Source organism: Martes martes, assembly GCF_963455335.1.
Source record: "Martes martes genome assembly, chromosome: 5".
Taxonomy (NCBI): domain Eukaryota; kingdom Metazoa; phylum Chordata; class Mammalia; order Carnivora; family Mustelidae; genus Martes; species Martes martes.
The window spans coordinates 124,885,619-124,909,247 of NC_137892.1; the positions used below are offsets into that span (position 1 = coordinate 124,885,619).

Sequence of the window (23,629 nt, forward strand, 5' to 3'; positions counted from 1 at the left end):
GCAAAACAAAGAAGAAACTAAAAACATTGAATACAGATTTACTATAGATTCTCTGACTATATATGTGTGTGTATATATACAGCGGTCATATTCTATGTGGTAATTTCTGGGGGGAGGAGGTGCTTGGTGTAGGGAAAGCAAACAGAAGTGCCCTTCAGGGACGTTTGGGCACAGACTCTGCCATTCTGCCATCACCCCTACTCCAGTGGGTTCACTAGTCAGGCTCAAGAACTAGCAGAACTTGATGTTTCTAAACAGGCCCTTAGGTGGATGTGGAGACAGGGGAGCTTTTTTTTTCCCAGAGTGGAGGTGTTACCCTGAGTGTAAAAGCTAGCCGTGTAGAAACGTTTGCCTTCTTTCTCAAGTCCGAGAGGCCCCGGGCAGAGAAGAGCCTCATTCCCTGGAGGGACCAAGGGGACACGTGGGAGAATATCACGAGGACTGCTTCTGTCCTGGGCGACCACCTCACTTCTGTGGTTCTGAACCCCGAGCCAAAGAAGTCAGGAATGCGTAGGGGTATGGGGGGCTGGGTGGGAACAAAGGTGGAAAAGAGGGGGCATCTCCTCTCTTCCTGCCAGTTTGCAACACACATTGGGATCATGATGTTTCCATTCCTTTCTCTTGTTTTTCTGTGTTTTCTCTTTTTTCCTACAATCAGCATGGAACGCTTTTCTAATAAGAAAAATATTATTATCTCAAGTAGAGAGAGGGAGGAGTTTCCCATGACTCATCTGAGTGGCTGCTCTGCTCTTTACTTTCTGTACCTGTCCTCCCCCCACACTGTGGGGCCCATGCCACCCCAACCTCCGTGGGACCTCTGGCTGGGACAGCCTTGGTGTGGGGAAGGAGAGGGGCACGGCTGTGGCCCAAGGAAGAGTCCGCTCTCCTCCTAGAGGGCCTGCATCCCTGATGGCCTTTGGCCTTCTCTGCATCCCAGTCAGGTGCGCAGGCCACCTCTACGGGCCAGCCCTTGTGGGATGCGCTCCTTTACTTGTCTCTCTGGGTCTCTGGGGCCCCTTCCTCCCTTCCAGGGAATCCTGGCCCTATCTCCCCACTCTTGACTTCACATTTCACATGGGACTGAACACACAGCTTCAGGAGCCTCTCGTCCAGGTCTGTCCCCTGTGGGGCCCCGTTCTCCCTTCGGCTACTTCAGCTCCACTTCCGATGTATGCTACCTGCATACATCCTTCAAGTGCACCGGAAACATACCCTTTCCTTCTATTTTAGAGAAAATTACTTTACCCAAGAAAAGCATCTGGCCAGCCAAAGTCTATAAACCATAATGCAGCTGAAATGCTGTGTTTTGCAATTGAAAATGCCATAGCAAAATGAAAACGTAAATGATTTATTATTCCCACTTTTTATTCACCCTGAATGCTGATATCTGAAGCTGGTTCAGTGGGATGGTAAGGAAACAGAGTAAGGTTTTTTTTAAAAATGTGAAATTCCAGGTTTGGGGAGGCTGCTGTCATTTGTCTGTTATTATGTCTAATTGCACTTAATATTCCACTGTTCTTCTCTGATGTTTATTGGCCACGAGGAGCATGTGTGTAGGTGGTGTGAATCCTATCACCTCCTCTGGCTCACAGACAGAAAGAAGAGAGGGGAAGGGTACAGGAAACCTGGGTTAAGAAAAGGAAACGGGATCGGGCCTTCCCCCACTGGCAGGTAAAGGACTGGACAGTCTGCAGGGCAAGGAGGGACACTTACTTGTACGGTGGGAGGTGGCAGCACTTTCTCAAAGTTCTCTTGAAAGGAGCGAAGCTGGTGACCATTCTGGCCCAGGGTGTCCTCCACCAGCTTCCGGAAGGCTGGCTCAGAGAGGTGGTAGTGGGGCAGCTGTGGGACAAACACTGCCATCAGAGCATTCTCTGGGAGGAAGGGGACAGAAAGATTCTGGTAGTCTACATTCCAGCCCCAGGTGTGTGAAGAGGGATTTTAATGTCTTCATCGGCTGTCGTGTGTGTCTGCTGACTGCCCCACTCAGTGTCCTTCAAGAAAGCGTCCTTCTGTGGGAATCTAGGAATATTGCCCACCATGGAGCTGTGGCCATGGGGCTGGCAGGCACAGCCTCCCTTCTCCCATCTGCTATGAGCAGCCCACGGACTAGACAACGAACCCAAGCAAGGCCAGGCAGAATCCTCCCATCACATTTAGAATATGAAGGCTGAGAACGAGAGGAAAACTTCTCTTTTAGATGCTGAGATGTAAAAGCTGTCTCTCCCACCATGCAGAAAAAGGTTGGCCTGAGAATGAAGCCCACTCAGACAGGGAAACAGAGCAAGGAGATGGAGAGAAAGTCAGAGCCCTGACATTGTTTGTGCTGAATGCACCTGCCGTGGGTTCAATCGCCTCCTAGGTCTCCCAGTTATGCAAGTCAGGACATCCTTCTTTATGCCTCAGCTGGTTTGGAACCCAAGGAGTTCTGAGTAATGCTCCATCCTGAGACCTTGGCCCAGCTAGCCATCTCCTGTATTCTTACCAACAACCAAGGAACGAGTAAGATCCACAGCTAACGGAGACATGCCCTCTCTGCTTGTCACCAAGCTCACTGCTCTTGGGTCTGACTTAGAGCCTTTTCCCTGCCCCCAGGATACAGACAGATTGAGGTTCTACCGTGTAGGCCTTTCCCGGGCTCCACGGGACTGGTCCAGGGCGATGGGCCATGGGACACAGACAAGGAAGCTGGCACCAGCCACTGACAGGTCCGAACATTCAAAAAGACAGGCCCAAACCCGCACATCCTAGTCTAAACACAAGAGGCCTGGCAGCCCTGCAGACAGAACTGGAGGGTGGGAAGAGAATGACGCTCATCTAATCACACTGACCCTCTGGCTTTGGGAAAGAGAAATGCTTCTTTTGGCAGATGGTTCAGCCTTAATTAAATTCAAAAAGCATGTCTAAGACAGAACTCTGTACTAAATGCTTTGAAGGCCCAAAAGAACAAGAGCCTATCGTCCCAGCCCTCCTCAATGAGGAGAGACAGCTTCATCAGTGCCCCAGCTGAAGGCAGGCTCTGCGAAGCGCTTAGCATAGGTCACCCTAAGGGCTGTTGGAGTATTTGCGATGGGGAGATGGGCTCTCCCAGCTGCAAGAGGGGACTTTGAGAGCCTCATGGAAAGATTCATTCTTCTGTCACATATTTGGGGAGTTCCTACCATGCACCAGGCACTGTGAAAGGCATAGGGGGCCCTGGGCTGGGGGCATTTCTGGCCAAGCAAGGGGTCTGTGCGAAGGGACATGGTCACACTCAGAAGTGGTGTGCAGGAAGTGGGACCACAGGGTGGACTGGGACAAGCAGCTGGGGGGCATGCGCCTTTCAGAGGAAGTTTCATGCAACACAGTGCAAGGGGGCAGCTGAGCCACGGACCATGAAGCCCAGGAGACAGTGTGTGCTATGAGGAGTGCTGGACCGTCCTGGGGGCCAGGCCCACATCCCCTCAGCTCTGACGCTGACATCAGAGACATACCCGAAAGCAGCTCGGTTTTCTTCCCTGCAACAGCCCTGGTCCTCAAAGCTCTGAATTCAAAGTCTGTCCTTGGAAGTTTGTCCAAACTTCTTTGTGATCTATTTATGCTTTCAGCAGACAACTTTTCTACTAGGGTGCCAAGCAGTGTTCAGAGCCCAGGCTTCGGAGTTGAGCGCCAGGGTGAACTCTTGCTATCGGCTGTGTGGCCTCGGGCATGCTGCCTAACCCCTGTGTGCCTCGGCTTCCTTTTGGAACCCGGATGATGATGGTACCTACTCTCTACGGTCAGTGTGAGGATAAGCTGGGATAACGCATGGAAGGGACACACCACGTGCTCACAAGGACGCAGCTGCTCGAAGTAGTCACAGCAGTGGAAACGCCAACCAGAGACACAGACTCCTGACTGCGGGGAAGGGCCTGGCCTCTGTCACCGACTTCTAATATATTCCAAGGACGGGCCCCAAGGTGTGCTATTTTCCCAGCAGAGCCTCCTCTGCTTCTGAATCCCAGAGCCCAGGAATCACCTGGAGTCCCAGTTCTATTCTGGTTTACAAGATCGGATTCCAGTAATGGGTAACTGACATAAGAGAGGTCCAGGAGGTCCCCGTGGCCACCTGCTAAGCATCGACGGCCTAATCTCCTTCCATGCCAGCCCCCTTGAACCGCTGGCTGTAGGGCTATGAGGCCCTGGCCACTCAGCAGAGGCGACCCAGTCCCAGAGGCCTTACCTGGGCCAAGCTGCCCTCTGCCCTCTGCAGCACCTGCTGTGCGAGGTCCCTCTGGAGGCCCACGAACGTGCACAGGATCTGGCCCAGCCAGCGCATGGCCAGCTGGTTCAGCTGCGGGAGCTCAGCCACAAGCAGGGAGTTGAGGGCCTGGTACGTGTGCCGGGCCTCCTGCTCCTCGTACGTCACGCTGCCCGCCTCCAACAGCTTCTCTTCCACCCTCTCGAAGTCCAGGAGTTTGTCCAGACGCTTCCTGACCAGGTTCTGAGGGCCGGCCAGGGCTTTGGCCAGGGTGCACAATGGCTGCCACACCAGGACTTCCAGCCGCTGCTTCTGTGGGGACAGGGGAGCTTGGGGCTGGGAAAGGGAGTGGCAGAGGGTAGGCACTGGGGAGAAGGGGTTTTGGAGGGAGGTAGGACCCGGCGGTAGTCCCACCCCCGCCAACTCGCAGTGACCTCTTGCATGTTATCTAACGTTTCTGGGCCTCAGTGTGCCCATCTGAACAATGGGGACAGTGCATGTATGAGCTTAGCAGAGGGCCTGGCCCTTCCTAACATCTGTGCACAGATCTTAGGAGCTTTTGTAGAGAGGGGTGACCACAAACACAGTCTTTGGGGCTCAGATCCCATCTTGACACTGACCATGTGAATAAGCTGGGAAGTCACCCTCCCTGAGCCTCCAGCTCTCCCCTGCAGAGTGATGCTCTTAGCAGCATCTACCCTGTAAGCCGTGTTGTGAGGATTAATGGAGACTATAAAGCGTTGAGCAGCTTATCTGCCTGGCGGATAGTAAGGCACAGCAATCATTAGCTGAGGCTATTTTTATCGGTAAAATGCATTAATAATAATAATTTCCGCCCTGCTTACTGTTCTGAATGGTTATGGATGCAACAATCGTATAAAGGGCCTGGCTTTAAGTCATCTCTGCACCCATTTGGGGGCTTGAACTCACAACCCTGAGATCAAGAGTTGCATGCTCTACTGACCGAGCCAGCCAGGAGGCCCCTAAATACTATTCTCACTAGGCTCTACGACCTGCCTCACAAAGGAAGGGGAAAGGAGAAGCTGGACTCACGAAGCGTGGGAAGGCCTGGAGCTGGAGCTCTCGCATGAGGCTGCAGTACTCCGGCACGGGCCCCCCAGCGATGTCCAGGTCATATTCCTGGGGCCGGAAGCGGAGGAAAGTCTGGACCCGGAGAAGACGAGAAACAACCAATGAGGACCTATCGTTGCCATCCCATGCCTGCACTCCCCACCCCCGCCCTACCCCTGGAGAGGCGGTCCGGCCCTCCACACACCCACTGTGACAGGGAAGCACACAGCCTACTCCATCCTTGCACAGCTCGGGTGATTAGTGAATCTTCCTGGGACAGAACCAGCCCTTTCTCCCTAATCCAGCGCTGCCCCGACCTTGTGTGTCCGCATGGCACCTCTGATTTCACCACCACGTCCACATTCCACATATTCGATGGATACTTGAAATCAACTAACCGTTCCTTTCCATATCGGTGTATTTTTTTTTCAATCACCTTATGACACTACCATAACGGGAAAACCAGCAGTAACTGCCACAAACAGGCATGTAAGAGTAACTGCTGTAAAAGCAAACAACGTCATTAAGTTCTGTCTGGACAGCCCCGCCGGCAGAAGGCTCCTGGCCCGAGACGCACTTCGCCAGTGTTAAAGACACACCAGCCAAAGCAGCTTTTCCCTCACTCAGGGGATTAAAGGAGAGGTCCTGAGCTTGCTGGGGGACTCTATGTCATGTAAGCCTGCCACTGGGGGAACACAGCCTAATGCTTCCAAATATCTGTCCTACCCGGCAAAGCTGGACGGGTCTCCCATGTGACCCTGCTTCTCCATCCTTTCTGGGAGCTGTCCCCTCCCATCGCCCTGCACTGCGACGGGCTCCTGCTGCCTTCTGCCCAGGGGGCCCAGGATGGAGCGGGAACAGGCAGGGGGATCTGCCCCACACAGAGGGGCCTGCAACTATGACCTCCCTCGCTTCCCACACTTCCCGAAAGGACACCCCAAATCCCATTATCCAAAGAGCCCATTATTCTCTGACCAAGCCGCTTTGTGCAAATGGCCATGACTGAGGACAAAACCACAAAGGGACGGAGTGGATGGAATGAGTCAGCGTCGATGACAACAGTGAAGGAGAGTTTTGGGACAAGGAAAATAACGTGCCTGTTGGCATGCAAACTGGTGTTCCTGTGGGCTGAATTCAGCCTGTAGAAATACATTTTCTTGGGCCTACAGAGCACTTAAGTTTTCATTAAATTTGTTGCTCACGTGGACACATCATGAGATATCATCCGAAAGTTTTTTTCCCCCTAAAACCAGAACTGGCTACCGCCGGGTCCACATTCCAAAACAGCAACGGCTTCTCCAAGTCAAGTAACTGCTGCCCCTTTAGGCTTTGTTCATCCATACGGTCAAATTCTAAGTATTATTATGCATTTAACTCTACTGAAAAGTCTCGTCAACAGCCTATTAGACACTAAGCCTCGGACACATGCACATTTCGTGCGATAATATTACCTGCCTTACTTTTGTAGGCACCTGTGTCACCTGCTCTAGGTGCCAGACTGGTGGGGCCCCTCCAGAGGGCTCCAAACCCAGTGAATTTTAACCCTGCTCAGTGGGAACCTCACCCCCGAGAGCTCAATGGGCTTGGAGGCTGTGGGTTGGGGAGCACTCGCCTGTGGCCCTTCCTCTGACCTGCGGCCAGCCACCCAGTGACCTCTTCCATTTGGGTTCCTGCGGCTGGTGCCTTTGCCAGCTTGTCGGATGGACCCTGGGCGTCCTGCCTCGGGGACCCAGCCGAGCCCAGCCATCGTAACCGGCACGATCCTCACCTCCAGATTATCCAGGTAAACAGCCACATTGTTCTTCATCTCAGTCACACACAGTGACACCCAGTGGAACCTCTCCTCTAAATCGTCAAATTCCTTGTCTTCCGTCTGAGAGGAGAGTGAGGTCTGTGAATGCTGAGAATATCCATGCAGGGAGGAGTCGGGGGAACGGCGTGGGCCCATCCGCGTCCCAAGCTCTCACTGGGGCCCCCTCTCCACAGCCCTGCCCACCAGAGCCAGGTCCTTCAGCCCCAAAGCTGAGAGGGACGGTTAGAGGCAGTGAGTGCTGCTTAGTGGTTTAGTACTCAGATCACGGAATCAGATACGCAAACGCAGGAGTCCTGGGTCCCTGGCTGTGTGACCTGGGGCAAGCGTTACCCTCCCTGAGCCTGTTTTCTTCAGCTACAAATGGGGTAATAAAAACACCTACTTCATTGTGTTGATCAAATAATGCCTGGTCTAGAATAAGTACCCCCCGCAACCTGAGCTACTCCTGGGAGCTATTCCAAGCGGGTCCCTTGCCCGTGCCCAGAGGTTAGCTCTCCTATCTGCAGACAGTGATGCTCGGAAAAGGACAGCACCGGGTGCCCTGGAGAGAGCCCCAGCCGGCTCTTCGGAATCACGTGAGGGTGCCAGCTCAGCCCCTTCCGGCAACGCACGCGGAGAGGTCCCTGCAGCCCCTCAGCCGCCACCTCTGACAGGAGTCTAAGCCACCTGCCCCATCCATGGCACCGTCTTGCCCCTCTGGAAGGGCTGGGATGCTACCCTTCCTCCGCCCGGGCTCACCCTGGGCACGAGTCCGGCCTCCTGCTTCAGCAGCTGGCTCAGCCGAGTGGTCTTCTTGGAGAGGGTGTGCGTGTTGAGGCGGGCCAGCCGCTCCCGGAGGGTCAGCTGCTCCACCCTGGCGTACTTGGAGGCTACAGCAACAGAGGAGAGGGAAGGCACGGGGACCAGAGCTGACCCAGCAGAGCAGGCATCCCGGACACACCTGGCTAGGCACCCACTTGGGCCCTTTACTCAAACACCAGTGGCATGCCCACTCCAACAGCAGCGCACAGAGGGCAAGCCCCAGGCTGGCTGCAAGGTGTGAGGCTGGCTGAGCAGCCTGACTTGGGCAAGGCGCCCCTTGCTGGGCCTGCTTCCTCATTTGTAAAGGAGACCGGCCACCTCCTGTGCTTGCTTGGCGGATCAAGAAGACAGTGGGTCTGAATGGTCTTTCTAAAGGAGGACTCAAGGGAAAGGTGAGTTGCCTGAGCCCCCTGGGCCCGTGTCAGCCAGGCCAGGCTGGGAACCATGAAGCCCCATTCCCGGTGCAGGGCTTTCTACCCCGGGCCTGAGTCTGAAAGCTGGCTCTGCCTCTCACCAGCTCTGGCATCTGGAGGGAACGATTAGAGCTTTCATTTGACCCAACCGTGAGATGGGGCTACCAGGGCCAGCCTCCAAGAGCAACAGAAAGGATCAAACCAGATAAGGAATGGAAGACGTGTCATAGCAGCTGGATTATCACTATCATACCATCCAGATGGTACAGTGGAGTTTGCTCTCTACCTGGGACACTGCCTCGTTTCCCAAACCTTTTTGTTTTAACAACCTAAGAGACAGTTTCCCGTGCACTAGCTGGCCTTCCCAAGGTATGTGTGTACACACACACACACACACACACACACAGAGCTCTTGGCCTCCTCCATGTTAATTTCTCCTCCATGGTATATGCAATGTGGTTTGCATGGGACTAATCTTGCTTTGGTTCAAGGGGTGGGTGCTAGCTGGGATAAGCCAGTTCATATAATCTCAAACTCCTGACCACAGTGATTGGTTCCAAGAATGATACACAAGCCAGGCCCAAGCTAATCAGCTCATGGCATTCCCCTAACCATGGTAACTGGTTTAGGGTGAGCACAGGACCCAAATGGGTCCTATCAGAGTGACACTCCAATCTAATTTATGACTAAGGGATGAAAGACTCTGTCTTATCCTGCAGGGTGTGGAGTCAGATGTGAGTCTTGGAACAGCAATAGCCATTTACTACTATGAGGGAGGCCAGCCTGAAGACGAAGTAACATACAGTAAAGATCAGAGATGAGAGAATTTTAGGGAAATGGAGCCAGCACCCTGATCAAACCCTACCTAAAGTCCATATTACCTCTGTACTTGTGGTTACATGAGCCACTACAGTTCCTTTATTAATGAAGATGGTTTGAAATGAGTATTTTTGTAGCTGGAAGCATTCTCACTGATATAACCCCTAAATCCCCCAAGTCCTTACCCACTTCCTTGCGCCTCTTGTACTCATTGATGTTTGTGTTCACGTCCTGGAGGGCAGAGACAGCCCTCTGAAGCACAGGGTAGGCATTGGCATCAGGGACTGTGTTCTCCAGGATTTTCTGCAGCAGCAGTGGGTACTTTGTAATCCTCTGCAGAGGGATCACCAGTAAGAAACTGAGGCCTGAGCGCCCAGCTTGTGGCCTGAGGGAGAAGGCTGGCATTAGGTAGGGGAAACCCACTGTTTCGGGCAACAGGAGCCCTGGGCTCTAGGCCCAGCTCTGCATTTTAACTCACTGTGTGATCTCAGGCAAGCCATCCTCCTTATGTGGTTCTCAGTTTCCACATCTATAATGCGTGAGGTCTAGATGCTACAGAGGCACTGCTAGTTCTCAATGTACCCGTTTCTGGGCCCTGGTTTCCCATCTGTACTAAATGCAACGGTCAATTCTCGGTCCTCCACTTCCTTGGCCTCTCAGCAGCAGACACAGCCGACTAGTCCCTGCTCTTGAAACACTTTCTTCTTTTGGCCCCAGAGATGCCCTTGGTCCTGCTTTCCCTGCTCCGTGGAACATTCTCTTGGCCTCCTCTGCTGGCCTCCCTCTAATGCCAGAGTGCCCTCGGGCCTTCCCTCCCCTCCACTCCCTCTCTTACTGACTTCATTTAGTCTGATGGCTTTAAACACAGCCCCAACCCAGACCTCTGCTTTCCTGCTTCTGTCCCGAGCTCTAGACTCACACGGTCAACTGCCTGCATGACACGTCCACCTGGCTATGTCCCAAGCTCAACTCTGTATGCTGGGCACCCATTTGACATTTCATGAAATAAAATGGTTCTGTGGCTTTAAAAGTTGAAAGTTCAAAGAAAAAAAAATCACAGGAACTTTGTGTTTATAGAGATGCATTTAAAGTATTTAAGGGTAGGGGTGCCTGGGTAGCTCAGTGGGTTAAGCCTCTGCCTTTAGATCGGGTCATGGCGAGTCCTGGGTCAGGCTCCCGGTTCTCCAGAGAGTCTGCCTGTCCTTCTGTCCCTCCTCCCACCTGTTCTCACAATCTCTCTCTCTCTTTCAAATTAAATTTTTAGGGAAAAAAAAACTTATTTAATGGTAAACAGTCATGATGTCTATTATTTGTCTTTAAACAGTTCAGCATAAAAAAAGCAGCAAAATGTTAACACTGGTTAGTTTTAGGTAGTGGTATATGTTTATTACATTCTATGAATGAGTAGTGTCAAGACCCCTTCCAGATGCACTATTTGATGCTGGATGACTTTTTCTAGTCCCTTTCTTGCTGATTTCAGGGATTAGCAGGAAAAAATACCTGTCAGTGGTATCTGGGAAGAGGCTCCCACAGTCCTCCTTGATCATAACCAGGAGCCCTCAGACCTGCCTTTCAAGAAGCCTATGAGGGTTTCAAACCTGTGTCTAGCACGCCTCCTCCAAGAGGACTCACAGATGCTGCTCAAAGCCATTCTCCAGCCCCTCTCCATGGTACCCAGGCCTCTTGCTCTTCCTCCTAAGGAAATATTTCCAGACCAAATGTCCAGGAAGTATCAGTCCTGAGGCTAAGAACAGGCAGAGCAGGTGGGTGCTCCCTCATTCGCCGCGGGGGGTTGTGGGGGAGGCAGGGGTAGGAATATCTGTCAAGACATGCCTATGCTGACCATCTGCTCTCACCATGGGTTTCCTAGCATTTGGCCAAACACAGGCAGGGGAGATGGAAAAGTCACGAGATATTTGCAAAACTCTGTCCTCTGGGCTTACTTTCCATGGGAAAGGGCCCAACTGCCTCATGCGGACAGCTGTCCACAAATAAGAGTACATGGGGTCTTCAAAGAGAGGATCACAGCTCTTCTCCACAATTAGCAAGGGGTCATGACAGAATCATAGCAGCCTTTTATGATTACAGCTTTTCTAAGGTAATCTGGAGGAAAAAAAAATTTTTTTTAAAGTAGGCCCAACATGGGGCTAGAACTCATGACCCTGAGTTCAAGACCTGAGCTGAGATCAAGAGTCAGATGCTGGGGTACCTGGGTGGCTCAGTGGACTAAGCCTCTGCCTTCGGCTGGGGTCATGATTTCAGGGTCCTGGGATCGAGCCCTACATCAGGCTCTCTGTTCGGCAGGGAGCCTGCTTCCCCCTCTCTCTCTGCCTACTTGTGATCTCTGTCAAATAAATAAATAAATAAATAAAATCTTTTAAAAAAATAATAAATGAACAGAAGAAAGTTTGGATGGAAAAGTTAACCAGCAGGTGGAGGGATGGAGAAACGTGAGATCAAAGGACAAAGGACTTTTACTCTTTATTTCCCCGTGTTTTGTTTAAATATTCCTTTTTCTCAGTAAGCATTCGTTACTTTTATATTTAAAATGAAAAAAGAAGGGCACCTGGGTGGCACATAAAGTTAAGCCTCTGCCTTCAGCTCAGGGCATGATCCTGGGATCGAACCCCGTGTCCGGCTCCCTGCTTGGTGGAGAGTCTGCTTCTCCCTCTCTCTCTGCCCCTTCCCCCTGCTTATGTCTCAAATAAGTTTTTAAAATTTTTAAAAAATAAAATGAAGGAAGACTGTCAATAAAGGAAAAGAGAGATTATTTGCCTTCCCTAAACACTGCCTTGGCTGTCATATTGAGAGTGGGCGCTCTGTGCTGGACTGATCAGCCTCTGCAGGGCAGCTTTACCCCCCACCCCCAGCTGCAGAGCTTCCTGCCCAGTGCAAGGACAAGCCTTTGATCCCCTGGCCCTCAGGTGGGAGCTGCATTAAGAGACAGGACAAACTGAAGAGCCTGCCTGCTCACCCACCCAAATAAAAGGGGAGCACAAGCATGCATTTTGGAATCACAAAGAATTGGATTAGATGAATGAGAAAGAACCCCTTACTGCTTGGTGTGGTGATTCTAGTCGGCTAAGCTCCAGAAACAGTCCCATGATCATACGCACAAGAAAGCCAGGACTACTGTCTCAAGAGAGAGGAGGTGGAAAGCAATGCTGGCAGGAAGAATGGCCTTCCTGGGGCAACACTGGACCAGGGGCTCTCATAGAGGGCATGGTGGAAACTTGCAGGCACTGGGCTGCTCCAGGCACTTAGCAGGAGGGTCCAGGGCATCAGGCCATCTACAAGGACAGCCCTGCACTGTGGAGCAGGGTGCCATGTCTCCTAGGCCCTCTGAACATGCACAGGCTGCATGAATGCCTCAAAATGTGCTCCAAGTTCAAGAACGGAGGTGTTCTTGTGACTATTCAACTCCATCCAGTCACTGATCATAGCACTAGAAGTCTTTTTTTTTTTTTTTTTAAGATTTTACTTATTTATTTGACAGAGAGAGCAAGACAGCATAAGCACAGGCAGGGAGAACATTAGAAGGAGAGGGAGAACCAGGCTCCCTGCTGAGCTGAGAGCCTGGTTCTCCCTCTCCTTCTACTGTGACCATTTGACAGAGACAGTGAGAGAGGGAACACAAGCAGGGGGAGTGGAAGAGGGATCAGCAGGCTTCCTGCTGAGCAGGGAGCCTGATGTGGGGCTCAAACCCAGGATCCTGGGATCAGGACCTGAGCCAAAGGCAGACGCCTAACAACTGAGCCACCCAAGCACCGCAAGCACTAGAAATTTTTATGATGCTACCTTTCATAAATAAGACCCAGATCATCTGCGAGAATATCATACGTCCTACTTCTTCACTTCCTCTGCCCCCAGAGCATAATGTTATCCCTGTGTCATTTATGTCATTTGCTTCTTCTTATCATACACAGGGAGGTCAAATTTGCTCTCATTGCTACTTGTCATTCTACAGCATGTGCCTTCTCTGCTCTTTCCTTTCTCGATACTTCTTATGTGGAATGGCTTCTGACTTTTCTTTCCTTGAATCCAAACTTGTTTATTACAAGTAGGTGCCAGCATCTGATTCTTTCATTAGATTTCTAGGGTAGTGGTGCCCAGGCAGTTCCAAACTGAAATACATATTATTTTATTAGACATTATTTTCCTTTTACTTCTTTTTATTACTTTTAAGCCATTATCTTTTCTTTCCAGTTATGTATACAGGCAGGGTATCTCTCTATCTATCTATCTACCTGCCGATCTATTTCAAGAATATATGTCAGGATATTAATTTAAAGTTTTTACAAAAAAGGAGCATTGAGGGGCACCTGGGTGGCTCAGTTGGTTGAATGTCAGGCCCTTGATTTTGGCTCAGGTCATGATCTCTGGGTCATGAGATCGAGTCCTGTGTTGGGATCTGTGATGGGTGTGGAACCTCCTTAGGATTTTCTCTCTCCCTCTCATTCTGCCCCTCTCCCCTACCTCTACCTCACTCTCTTAAAAAAAAGTGGGGGGCACCTGGGGGGCACAGTTGGTTAAATGTCTGTCTTCGGCTCAGGTCATGATCCTGGGGTCCTGGAATTGAGCCCTGCGTTGGGTTCCCTACTCAGCAGGGAGCTTGTTTCTCCCTCTGCTGCTCCCCCTGCTTGTGCTCTCTCCCTCTCCCTCAAATAAATAAATTCCTTAAAAAAGGAAAAAAAAAAAAGGAGCATTGGAACCACTAGCACTGAGAACCACAGTGTGGTTTCAGAGAACTACAAACCCTGCCCGGTCGGGACAAGGGTAATAGCTGGGGTTTACAGTGTCACTTGGGTACAAGTGAGTCCAAACTCCCATGAGGTACAGTTATTACTCCTCCTTCACATGTAAAGAAACCAGGTTCGGAGACATGAAATGGCTCTGCCAAGGTGAGCTGGGGTGGAGCCAGATCCACCACTGGGCAGCGTGGCACTGGAGCCCATGAGAAAAGCCTGGACTGGTCTGGCTGGGAAAGACTGGAGTGTGGGAGGCATAAGAAACCGCAGCCTCTGAGCCAACCAGGGCCCCCCGGCGGTGCTTCTAACCTGTCTGAGCTCGATGCTAGTATTTGGCACCTGGGAGATGTTCTATCATAGTTTCTGACTTCTTTTGAGAAGTTGAAGGGTCTGGCCACAGTGGACTCACAGTCCTATATGGCAACTGAGGTGGGTGGTTTGTAAAGTAGGGCTGTGATTAGTCTACTCCCTGCATGCACACCCTTCGTTGTGGCGGCTGCTGTTGTACCCACTTTGAGTACGACCCTGAAACTCTTCCCCTTGAGAAGTAGTATCAATTTTTCCACCCCTTTGGTCTGTCACACAACACCAATTCCCAGCCAAGACCTCCTAAGGCCTTACCCTCCCCTGCCCCCCACCTCCCTTTTCCCTTCCCTCCCGCTCTCCCCCTGTCTCAACCCTGTGACCACCATGTGAACAAACCTGGGCCACCTGCCAGGTGATGGGAGACTGTATAGCCAGAGCTGAGTCAGCTCGGTGTCTCAGACATACAAGAGAGCCCAGCTGAGATCAGCATGCTGACCTGCAGGTGAGCATGGGCATGTGAAGGTGCTCAGGCGGGGCTAGAAGAATTGTTTATGGAGCCCAGCCATATTGCTAACAAGCAGCAGAGTGAATCAAACACGTGTCTGTCTTAAGCCATTCTGTTCTGGGTGCTCTGTTACACAGGGAATGTTAACAGGGCTGCAGCTGCTCTCTACATGGGGTCTGTTGGCTCTGGTTGGCCACAGTCTCCACTGCTCCCTTATGCCCCACATGTGCCACCCTTGTTTTTGTTATCTGTCTCTCTCCTATTGAAATGTATTTAGTGACCCTCACAAAAACCTAAGTTTCTTTTTTTTTTTTTTAAAGATTTTATTTATTTATTTGACAGAGAAAGATCACAAGTAGACAGAGAAGCAGGCAGAGAGAGAGAGAGAGAAGCTGGCTTCTCCCTGAGCAAAGAGCCCAATGCGGGGCTCGATCCCAGGACCCTGAGATCATGACCCGAGCCAAAGGCAGTGGCTTAACCCACTGAGCCACCCAGGCACCCTAAAACCTAACTTTCTAAGACCCATGAAAGGATGAATCGAAGGGGGAAGTGAATATAGTTTTCGGGGGTTAGTGAGGGGCCAGGACATGGGTAATTGAAAAGGAGGCTTCAGGGGGTTGGGGGGATAGGCAAGGGAGAGGAGCAGGGGAGGAAGCAGGAGCTTCCACAGGAGATAACATCATCTTCAAAGATCTAACTCTGCACAGTCCTTTTCTTGGGTGTAAAGGGAATGTCTAAGTAAGATAATAACAACCGCCTCTCATCCTCCTGCACTATTCTGATTTCCAGAAAATGACCTTCATCTATCTCCATTTGGGGAGCTTGTCCTAGGGAAGGTAGAAGCCTTTTTGAAACAGAAAAGAAGCAGGACAATCCCAGACAAGGAAATATAAATGATCTTAAATATACAAAGAAATGACCAATTTTAATCATGAGAAGTAAATGCAAAATGAAACTACACTGAGACACCATTTGTCACCTCTCTCAGTGGCATTACTCTAAAGTTTAATGACACACCCTGATGAGGCTATGAGGAAACAGACACCCACACCTTGCTCACAGTATAGCCTTTATAGAAGGAAAGTTTGCAATCTTAGCAAAATTATCCATACATGCTTTCTTTGACCTAGAAAGTCCACCTCTGGACATTCACCTTACAGAAACAACTGCACCTGTGGGAAACCTGGGTGGCTCAGTTAGTTGTGTCTGATTTTTTGTTTTGGCTCAGCTTCAGGGTCCTGAGATCAAGCCCTGCATTGAGCTCCGCACTCAGCGAAGAGTCTGCGTGAGATCCTCTCTCTCCCTCTTGCTCCACCCATCCCCCCACCCATGCACATACTCTCTAAAATAGATCTTTAAAAAAAAAAGAGAACTATATGCACCTGAGTAAAATGACATACACTCACGAATAATCACTGAACGCTATCTGCAATAGCAAAAGAAAAGAAGCAAATTAATGTCCATTAATAGAAACCAGTTAAATGAACTGGGGAACAGCCATGTGGTGGAAGAACACGCCGTTCAAAGGCTCATACATGTGTGCACTGAAATAGGAAGGTGTCCACGATACATGGTGAGAGGAGAAAATACAAACTTTCTTTAGAAAGGCAGTGAAATGACAGCATATATTTGATTTGCTTCTATATGCATAAAGGAGCTCTACAAAGATCCACAAGCAATTCACAAGTGGTTAGCATGACTTTAGGGCTGGGAGTAGTATTTAGGTAGATGAACGGACAGAATTGGACAGGACAGGACAGGATTTTTTGTGTTGCATAAATTTGGATTTTTTAAAGCTTCTGGGGCATTAATTTAAAAAAAAGCTTCTGAACTATGTAACTGTTCTCCACTCAAAATTTTAACTTAAAAAGTATCTGTTTTCTACATGTTTCTTTTTTTAATATTTTATTTATTTATTTGTCAGAAAGAAAGGGGAGTGAGAGAGAGCACAGGCAGGGGGAGCAGCAGGCAGAGGGAGGAGCAGACTCCCCACTGAGCAGGGAGCCGGATACGGGACTCGATCCCAGGACCGTGGGATCATGACCTGAGCCGAAGGCAGACACTTAACTGACAGAGCCACCCAGGAATCCCTGCTCTCTCCAAACTTCTATCTAGAGCTTCTACCCACTGGTGCCAGCTCTGGGTGGTGAGGCCACCCAGGGCAGTTTGGATCCTATTTCAACTGTGTGTGGAGAGGCCTTCCGGGGTGATCCAAACCCACCTCATGCCATGCTGCCTACAGAACCATGTGCTTCCGGTGGGAGACAGGAGTGCTGTTCACCAAATGTTTCTGCTTTTCCACCTCTGGACCCCCAGGCAGGGTGGCATACCCTGGCTTCCTGGCAGGTGGACAAAGCCACAGGATTAGGTCTGGGTCATGAATTATGAGAAAGGGATGCATATCATTTCTGGCCTGGAGCACTTAATCCCCCCACTGAGCCACTCAGGCGCCCCTGGCCTGGAGCACTTAATTACCAGCATCAGGCCCTCCAGAGCTCCCTTGCCCTTTGCCGCAGTTACTGGCAATAACCCAGAGAGCGGCTGCTGTCAGCGTGGGCCCCAAAGCGAGGATGGCCCAGAGAAGAGCCTCAGGTGACCCGCAGTGGAGCATCAGGAAGGCATAAACCTTTGTTACTCGAAGCCACCGAGAGTTGGGGATTGTGTCCCTACAGCAGCATGGGCAGTACCGAGGAGGGGTGAGACCCGGACGGCTCCCGCTCCCAGGGCCAACGGCAGCAGGAGCGCACATGCACTAGTCGTGCTACTCACACCACGGCCTCGATGACGCTCTGGATCTCTCGCTGCAGCTCCGGCTCCTTCCGGTAGGTCTCCACTAGCAGCAAGGCCTGGTCGTAGCTGGCACAGTAGACCCTGTAGACTCGCTCCAGCTCCTCTTGGAATTCCAGGAATAAGTTGCCTGATGGTGAAAAAGCAACAGGGGCCTCTAAAGGCATTTCTCTCTGTCCCCTCACTTGGGACACGGAGGTGGTGAGTTAGAGAGCTGAGCCCTCCACTGGGGACTGAGACCGCCAGGCCTGACCTGTTGGGCCACTTTAGGCAAATTACCTCTTCTTCCTGAGTTTCCATCTTGCTTTCAAAAGGCTGCTGTAAGGATTACGTGACAGAACGCTGCTCAGGCTGGCATCCAGGGAGTCTTACTAAAGCACAGCTATCATTACAGCAGTAATATTATTAGTGAGGTGCTTTACAGGTCCCAGAACATACTCGTGTCACACCTTTACAATCACGTGTGTGCCAAGGACAACTTCAAACCCCCATTCTACAAAGACACGCTCAAGCAGAGCACAGGTTGTCACCTGCATGGGCTCTGCAGTCAGAGAGGACCAGGAACAGCTCTCCAGCCAACCCTTCCCCTGGGGCATGACCTAGGGTGAGCCCTTGACCTCCTGGACCCTCCATTTTCTCACCCACAGATTGGAATAAGAGTCTTCACCCCCAAGTGTTTTGTTGTTGTTGTTGTTAGAACTAAATCAAACACAGCGTGTAAAAACATCTGATGCAAACTTGACTCCCACAATATTTACCAACTGCTTATCTATGGATTAGACGTCATGCCCCCTTCTGCGCCCGCGAGCAAAACAAAGTCCCTGCCTCATGGAGCCTGTGTCCCCGTGGTGAAGACAGGCAGTAAGTAAATACGTTACACGTGTCACAATGCGATGATACGAAGAAGCATAACAAAGCGTTAGAAAGCAGTAGAAGATCTCCATAAGGAAGGCCTCCAGGAGGACGTGCATGTTTATCAGAGACCAGAAGCACCCGGGCCCTGGGAACGTGGAGTGGGAGCAGCACTCCAGGCTTTCGGAAAGAAAATGCAGAGGGCTTCAAGCCTTAGGCAGGAGAGCACTGGGCATATGGGCAAAAGCAAAAAGGCAAGAATAGCTGAAGCAGAGTAAACAAGGGCACAAAGCAGAGAAAATAATCCAGCAGCTGCAGCCAGATCACACAGGGCCGCAAGTAGGTAGGTAAGATGGAGTAAAGTGTTTGTGTTTTTTTCTAATAGAGGCAGGGATTCGAGCAGGGATGATCTGCTTTCTGTGTTAAAAAGACCACTCTAGAGCTCGGTTTCAGCAGCGCATACACGGAAGTTGGAACAATATGGAGAAGATGAGTGTGGTCCCTACACAAGAATAACAGGCAAATCTATGAAGCATTCAATATTTTTATTTTTTATTTTTATTTATTTTTTAAAGATTTATTTGAGAGAGAGAGAGAGCGTGCACACAAGCAGGGGCAGCTGCAGAGAAAGAGAGGAAGCAGACTCTGCGCTGAGCAGGGAGTCAGGACGTGGGGCTTGATCCCAGGACCGTGGGATCATGACCTGAGTGGAAGGCAGATGCTTAACGGACTGAGTCACCCAGGTGCCCCCCACTCCATATTTTTAAATCAGAAATTTATGAGATTGGTTACCTGCAGCAGGTGGATGGATTGGGGTGGAAAGAATGAGGGAATGGGATAGGGTAGCAGGGATGAGAGGTGAGCATGGATTGGATGGACTGGAATTGTAGGTATCAGTATGAGTTCACGGTTTCAATATATAAGTACAGACAGATAGATATAGAAAGAAATGTAGTGTATATGCATACATTAGTATATATACATATATTTCCCAGCTCTATTAGTTGACATCCCAGGGGCAATGAGCACACCTACAGCCTAGAGCTTGGTGTCTAAATACTATTCTCCCCAAATAGGAACCAGGGATCCTAGGAGAAATGGTTGATTCCAAAGACAGGGCAGGGAAACACAAGATGAGCCTGGAACACCTTGTGGTGTCAGAAAATAAGGATGTTCCCAAAAATTGTCAGAGGCATGCTACAAGGACACTTGTACAAGGGAGCCAACTGGAAGGAGCTCTCAATGGCCAACACTGGTACAATCTGAACAAGAAAATAAATAACGATAGTACTGGATTCTGACTCACGGAATAAAGTAAACATTCAAGAGGCCATACTGTCATAAATAAATAACTGAACAAATGAATGCCCATGAAGGGGCAGTTCTTGCTTATAGAAAAATTGCAATTAATAAATGTCGAAGGGATAAGCAAAATAGAAATTACCACGAGAACACCAGTAATAGTTCTTGCAGGCAAGAACCACTGATGGATGTTAAAACTAATGGGTGGGGCACCTGGGTGGCTCAGTTGGTTAAGTGTCTGCCTTCTGCTCAGGTGATGATCCCAGGGTCCTGGGGTCCAGTCCCGCATCGGGCTCCTTGCTCAGTGAACTGCAGAATTCTCCCTCTGCTTCTCCCCCTGCTCATGCTCTCTCTCATTCTCTCCCTCTCAAATAAATAAATAAAATCTTAAAAAAAACAACAACTAATGGGTGAAAGTTTGAGATGAAATAGGACATTTGGATACTATCAAAGTTTTTCTCCGTAAGCTATTTATTAATAACAAGGGGGAAATTATATATATTACTTATAGTACTTATTGTGGAATAATATTTCTAGTGGAAAAACACAACAGATATTACCTTCTATTAACCATGTGATCAAAGTTAACATTATTCTAAGTAATAACATATGGGAACAGCAAGTGCCCCTGTTCTGACACACTAAGGAGGACAGGACATTGGCCAGGATATTACTGCCAAAAATGTATAATGTCAATTTAAGAATAAAAATAATTTTAATTTTTTAAAAAGATTTTATTTATTTGTCAGAGAGAGAGAGAGAGAGAGTGAGAGAGAGAGCGCACAAGCAGGCAGAGTGGCAGGCAGAGGCAGAGAGAGAAGCAGGTTCCCTGCTGAGCAAGGAGCCTGATGTGGGACTCAATCCCAGGACCCTGGGATCATGGCCTGAACCAAAGGCAGTGGCTTAACCAACTGAGCCACCCAGGTGTCCCAAAAATAATTTTAATTTTATAAATACCTAAAATGTTCATAAATATGTACTTTTATAATTTATAAAATATAGATTATACATACCTAAGCTTTTATACAATCTATAATATCATTTTAATTTTAATAACTGAAAACTTCAAAGTGACAGATATACTACAAACCTGGCTCAGACTCTTCAGAAGTGTATGGTCACAAAAGACAGAGAGACTAAAGAACGCCAAGAGAACATGTCAATAAAATGAACTGTGGTAACCTAGATTGGATCCTGGGCCAGAAAAAAGACATCTGTAGGAAAGCAGGCAAAATGAGAATAAGGTCTGTAGAGTTAATAGCTTTGCAATAATGCTAATTTCTGGTATCAAAAATATACTATGGATATCTGAGATGTTAAAATAAGAAAAAGCTAGTTTGAGGGTTGTTTAGGACCTCTGTACTATTTTTGCCACTTTTCTGTAAATCTAAAATTATTTTAAGATTTAGAAAGTTTTTTTTAAGATTTTATTTATTTATTTGACAGAGAGAGAGAGAGATCACAAGTAGGCAGAGAGGCAGGCAGAGAGAGGAAGAAGCAGGCTCCCAGCCAAGCAGAGAGCCCAACACGGGGCTTGATCCCAGGACCCTGAGACCAGGAACAGAGCTGAAGGCAGAGGCTTAACCCACTGAGCCACCCAGATGCCCAAGATTTAGAAAGTTTAAAAAGAACTTTGAAGACAATATACCAAGTGAGAGCCAAACACGAGAGGACAAATACTGTGATTCCACTTCTATGAGTTACGGAGAGTGGGACCATATGAGAGTTCCCTGTACGTTCTACTTATTTTGTCTGTATTCCTAAAAGCACTCTAAAAAGTCTACTAATTAAAAAAAAAAAAAAAGATCTATACTATGTTGAGACTATACTAGGGGTCAAAAGTGGTTACAGGAATGGCAGTTAGAAAACTACCTCACCCATCCACAAGAGCCTATGGTCATCCATCCACAGGGAAGTGGTAAGGGTGAAGAGAAATGTGTTAGCCAAGAACGGGAGTCGGGGGCTGTGGACCACAGGAAGCCCAGCAGACCCCACTACCTGCTGAAGCTACAGGCTGGGCCTCTGACCTGGACCAGACCCCATCAGACACATGGGAGAGTGCCTAGCCCGGCGTGGTCTAGCTTTCAGCCACCCAGACAGCCACACAGGACCAGTCCTCTTCCCAGTTCTGGCCCAGCCGATCCTCAGAGAGAATGCCTCAGGAGAAGCCCCCAGAAGGAGGGAGAACAGAGAGAAGAGGACACAAAACTGTAGCTAGGGAGAATGTGCATGCCAGGAGATCAGCCAACTGCAGAGACCATCCCAGCTAAGAGACAGCCTGGGGGCAGCCCTGAAATGTAGGGCGGTTCCCACATTCTTCTTAACCCGGAACGAGTCAGCACTAATGTGACTGATGGCAAAGGAACTATAGCTTAGCGTGGCCAGCAGTAGAGGAAGGCAAACTCCCAGGAAGTACGGCTATCCAAAGGGGCAGGAACACCAGGAATGCAAAAGTAAAGACCTAACTTCTTTTCGTCTTGCCTTATGGCCACAGACTGTAAACAAATCACTCCAGTGGAAAAGTTACTCCCAGCATCAAAAGAATACCTATCGGGTGTCTGGGTGGCTCAGTGGGTAAGCGTCTGCCTTTAGCTCCAGTCATGATCCCCGGGTCCTGGGATCGAGCCCTCACATCCGGCTCCCTGCTCAATAGAGAGTCTGCTTCTCCCTCTCCCACTCCCCTGCTTGTGTTCCCTCTCTCACTGTGTCTCTCTCTGTCATAAATAAATAAAATCTTTCTAAAAAAAAAAAAAAAGTATACCTATAGCTGGGATGAATCAGAACGACAAGAAAGAGAGTCAAGATGGTCAAGGGTTATGGCTCTTGACTCTGCCTGGCCAAGCTGTATGACCTTGAGGAAATTACTGAACTTTTCTGAGCTTCAGGCTTTTCTTTAGTAAGATGGAGACAGTAATAATAGTGATCAACTAGTCAGAGTATTGTGAGAATGAAAGAACTAGTCCGTATTACTCAGCGTCATGGCTGGCACATTTCAAAGAGGCAGAAACTGAGGCTCAGAGACCCACAGGAACTGGTGGGCAGCAGAGCCTTGCCCGTCAGACTCCAAACCATTAGACCCGTACGGCCCAGAGGCAGAGGTCACCGGCTACACGTGGCCTTTGGGGACTAGAAATATGGAGAAACTTGACTGCGATGTGCTGTCGGTATAAAAGACACTGGATTTCAAAGACTTAGTACAAAAAAAGAAGCAAAATGTCTCACGAATAACTTTTATATTGGTCACATGTTAAAATATGAGTTTGGACATACTGGGATAAATCAAATATATTAAAATTAACTTTATCTCCTTCTTTAACTTTCCAAATGGAGCTACTCAAAAATTTTCAATGACGTGTGTGGCTTGAATTACATTTCTATTGGACTGCACTGAGCTACACCAGGGCACCTTCTGGTGAGATAACCCGGGGCAGAGACGCCTGTGAATGTCAGAGTTGTAATGGACTCATTCGAAAAGGACAGGGGACCTAAGTCATCTGGGGGAAAAAAGCCTGTTAAAGACGCTATGTCTGAGATCTAAAAATCTTTTAAAATGCTGTGGCTGCAGGATTGGGAGAAGGGCTTTCCGTAGGCAGGAAGGCGTGGGGGCTGGCAAGATCAGGAATAGAGAGCTGGCAGAAGCCAGGGCAGTCTTGACCCAGCACATAGGGCACCAAAGAGAAGAGCCATGTGGATTCTCTGTGCCTTTTTTCGGCTAACCACAAGGGGCAGGGGTTTTCTATTTTCTGTAGACTCTGTAAAGGAAATAGGAAATAGGACTGCCAAATCAGAGGGGAAAAAATACAGGACTAAATTTCAGCTAAATAATGAACACATTTTTAGTATAAGTATGCTCCAAATGTTGCATGGGACATCCTGATACTAAAAAATTATTCATTGATGGGGTGCCCAGGTGGCTCAGGCAGTTAAGTGTCTGACCTTGGCTCAGGGTCCTGGGATGGAGCCCTGCATCAGGCTCCGCGCCCAGCGGGGAGT

General features: G+C 49.3%; 1 protein-coding gene across 1 annotated transcript in view; it reads right to left on the reverse strand.

Moving 5' to 3' along the window:
* Positions 1 to 23,629, reverse strand: part of ARHGEF37 (Rho guanine nucleotide exchange factor 37) — a gene marked incomplete at its 3' end in the record, with an annotated part of 47,569 nt that overhangs the window by 5,389 nt on the left and 18,551 nt on the right. Inside the window, exons 4-10 of the mRNA XM_080804809.1 lie at positions 17,465 to 17,612; positions 9,322 to 9,521; positions 7,842 to 7,972; positions 7,059 to 7,163; positions 5,273 to 5,383; positions 4,202 to 4,531; positions 1,714 to 1,842 (exon numbers count right to left, since the gene is read on the reverse strand). Coding sequence (XP_080660935.1) covers positions 1,714 to 1,842; positions 4,202 to 4,531; positions 5,273 to 5,383; positions 7,059 to 7,163; positions 7,842 to 7,972; positions 9,322 to 9,521; positions 17,465 to 17,612 — 1,154 coding nt within the window. The remainder of the gene's footprint in view (positions 1 to 1,713; positions 1,843 to 4,201; positions 4,532 to 5,272; positions 5,384 to 7,058; positions 7,164 to 7,841; positions 7,973 to 9,321; positions 9,522 to 17,464; positions 17,613 to 23,629) is intronic.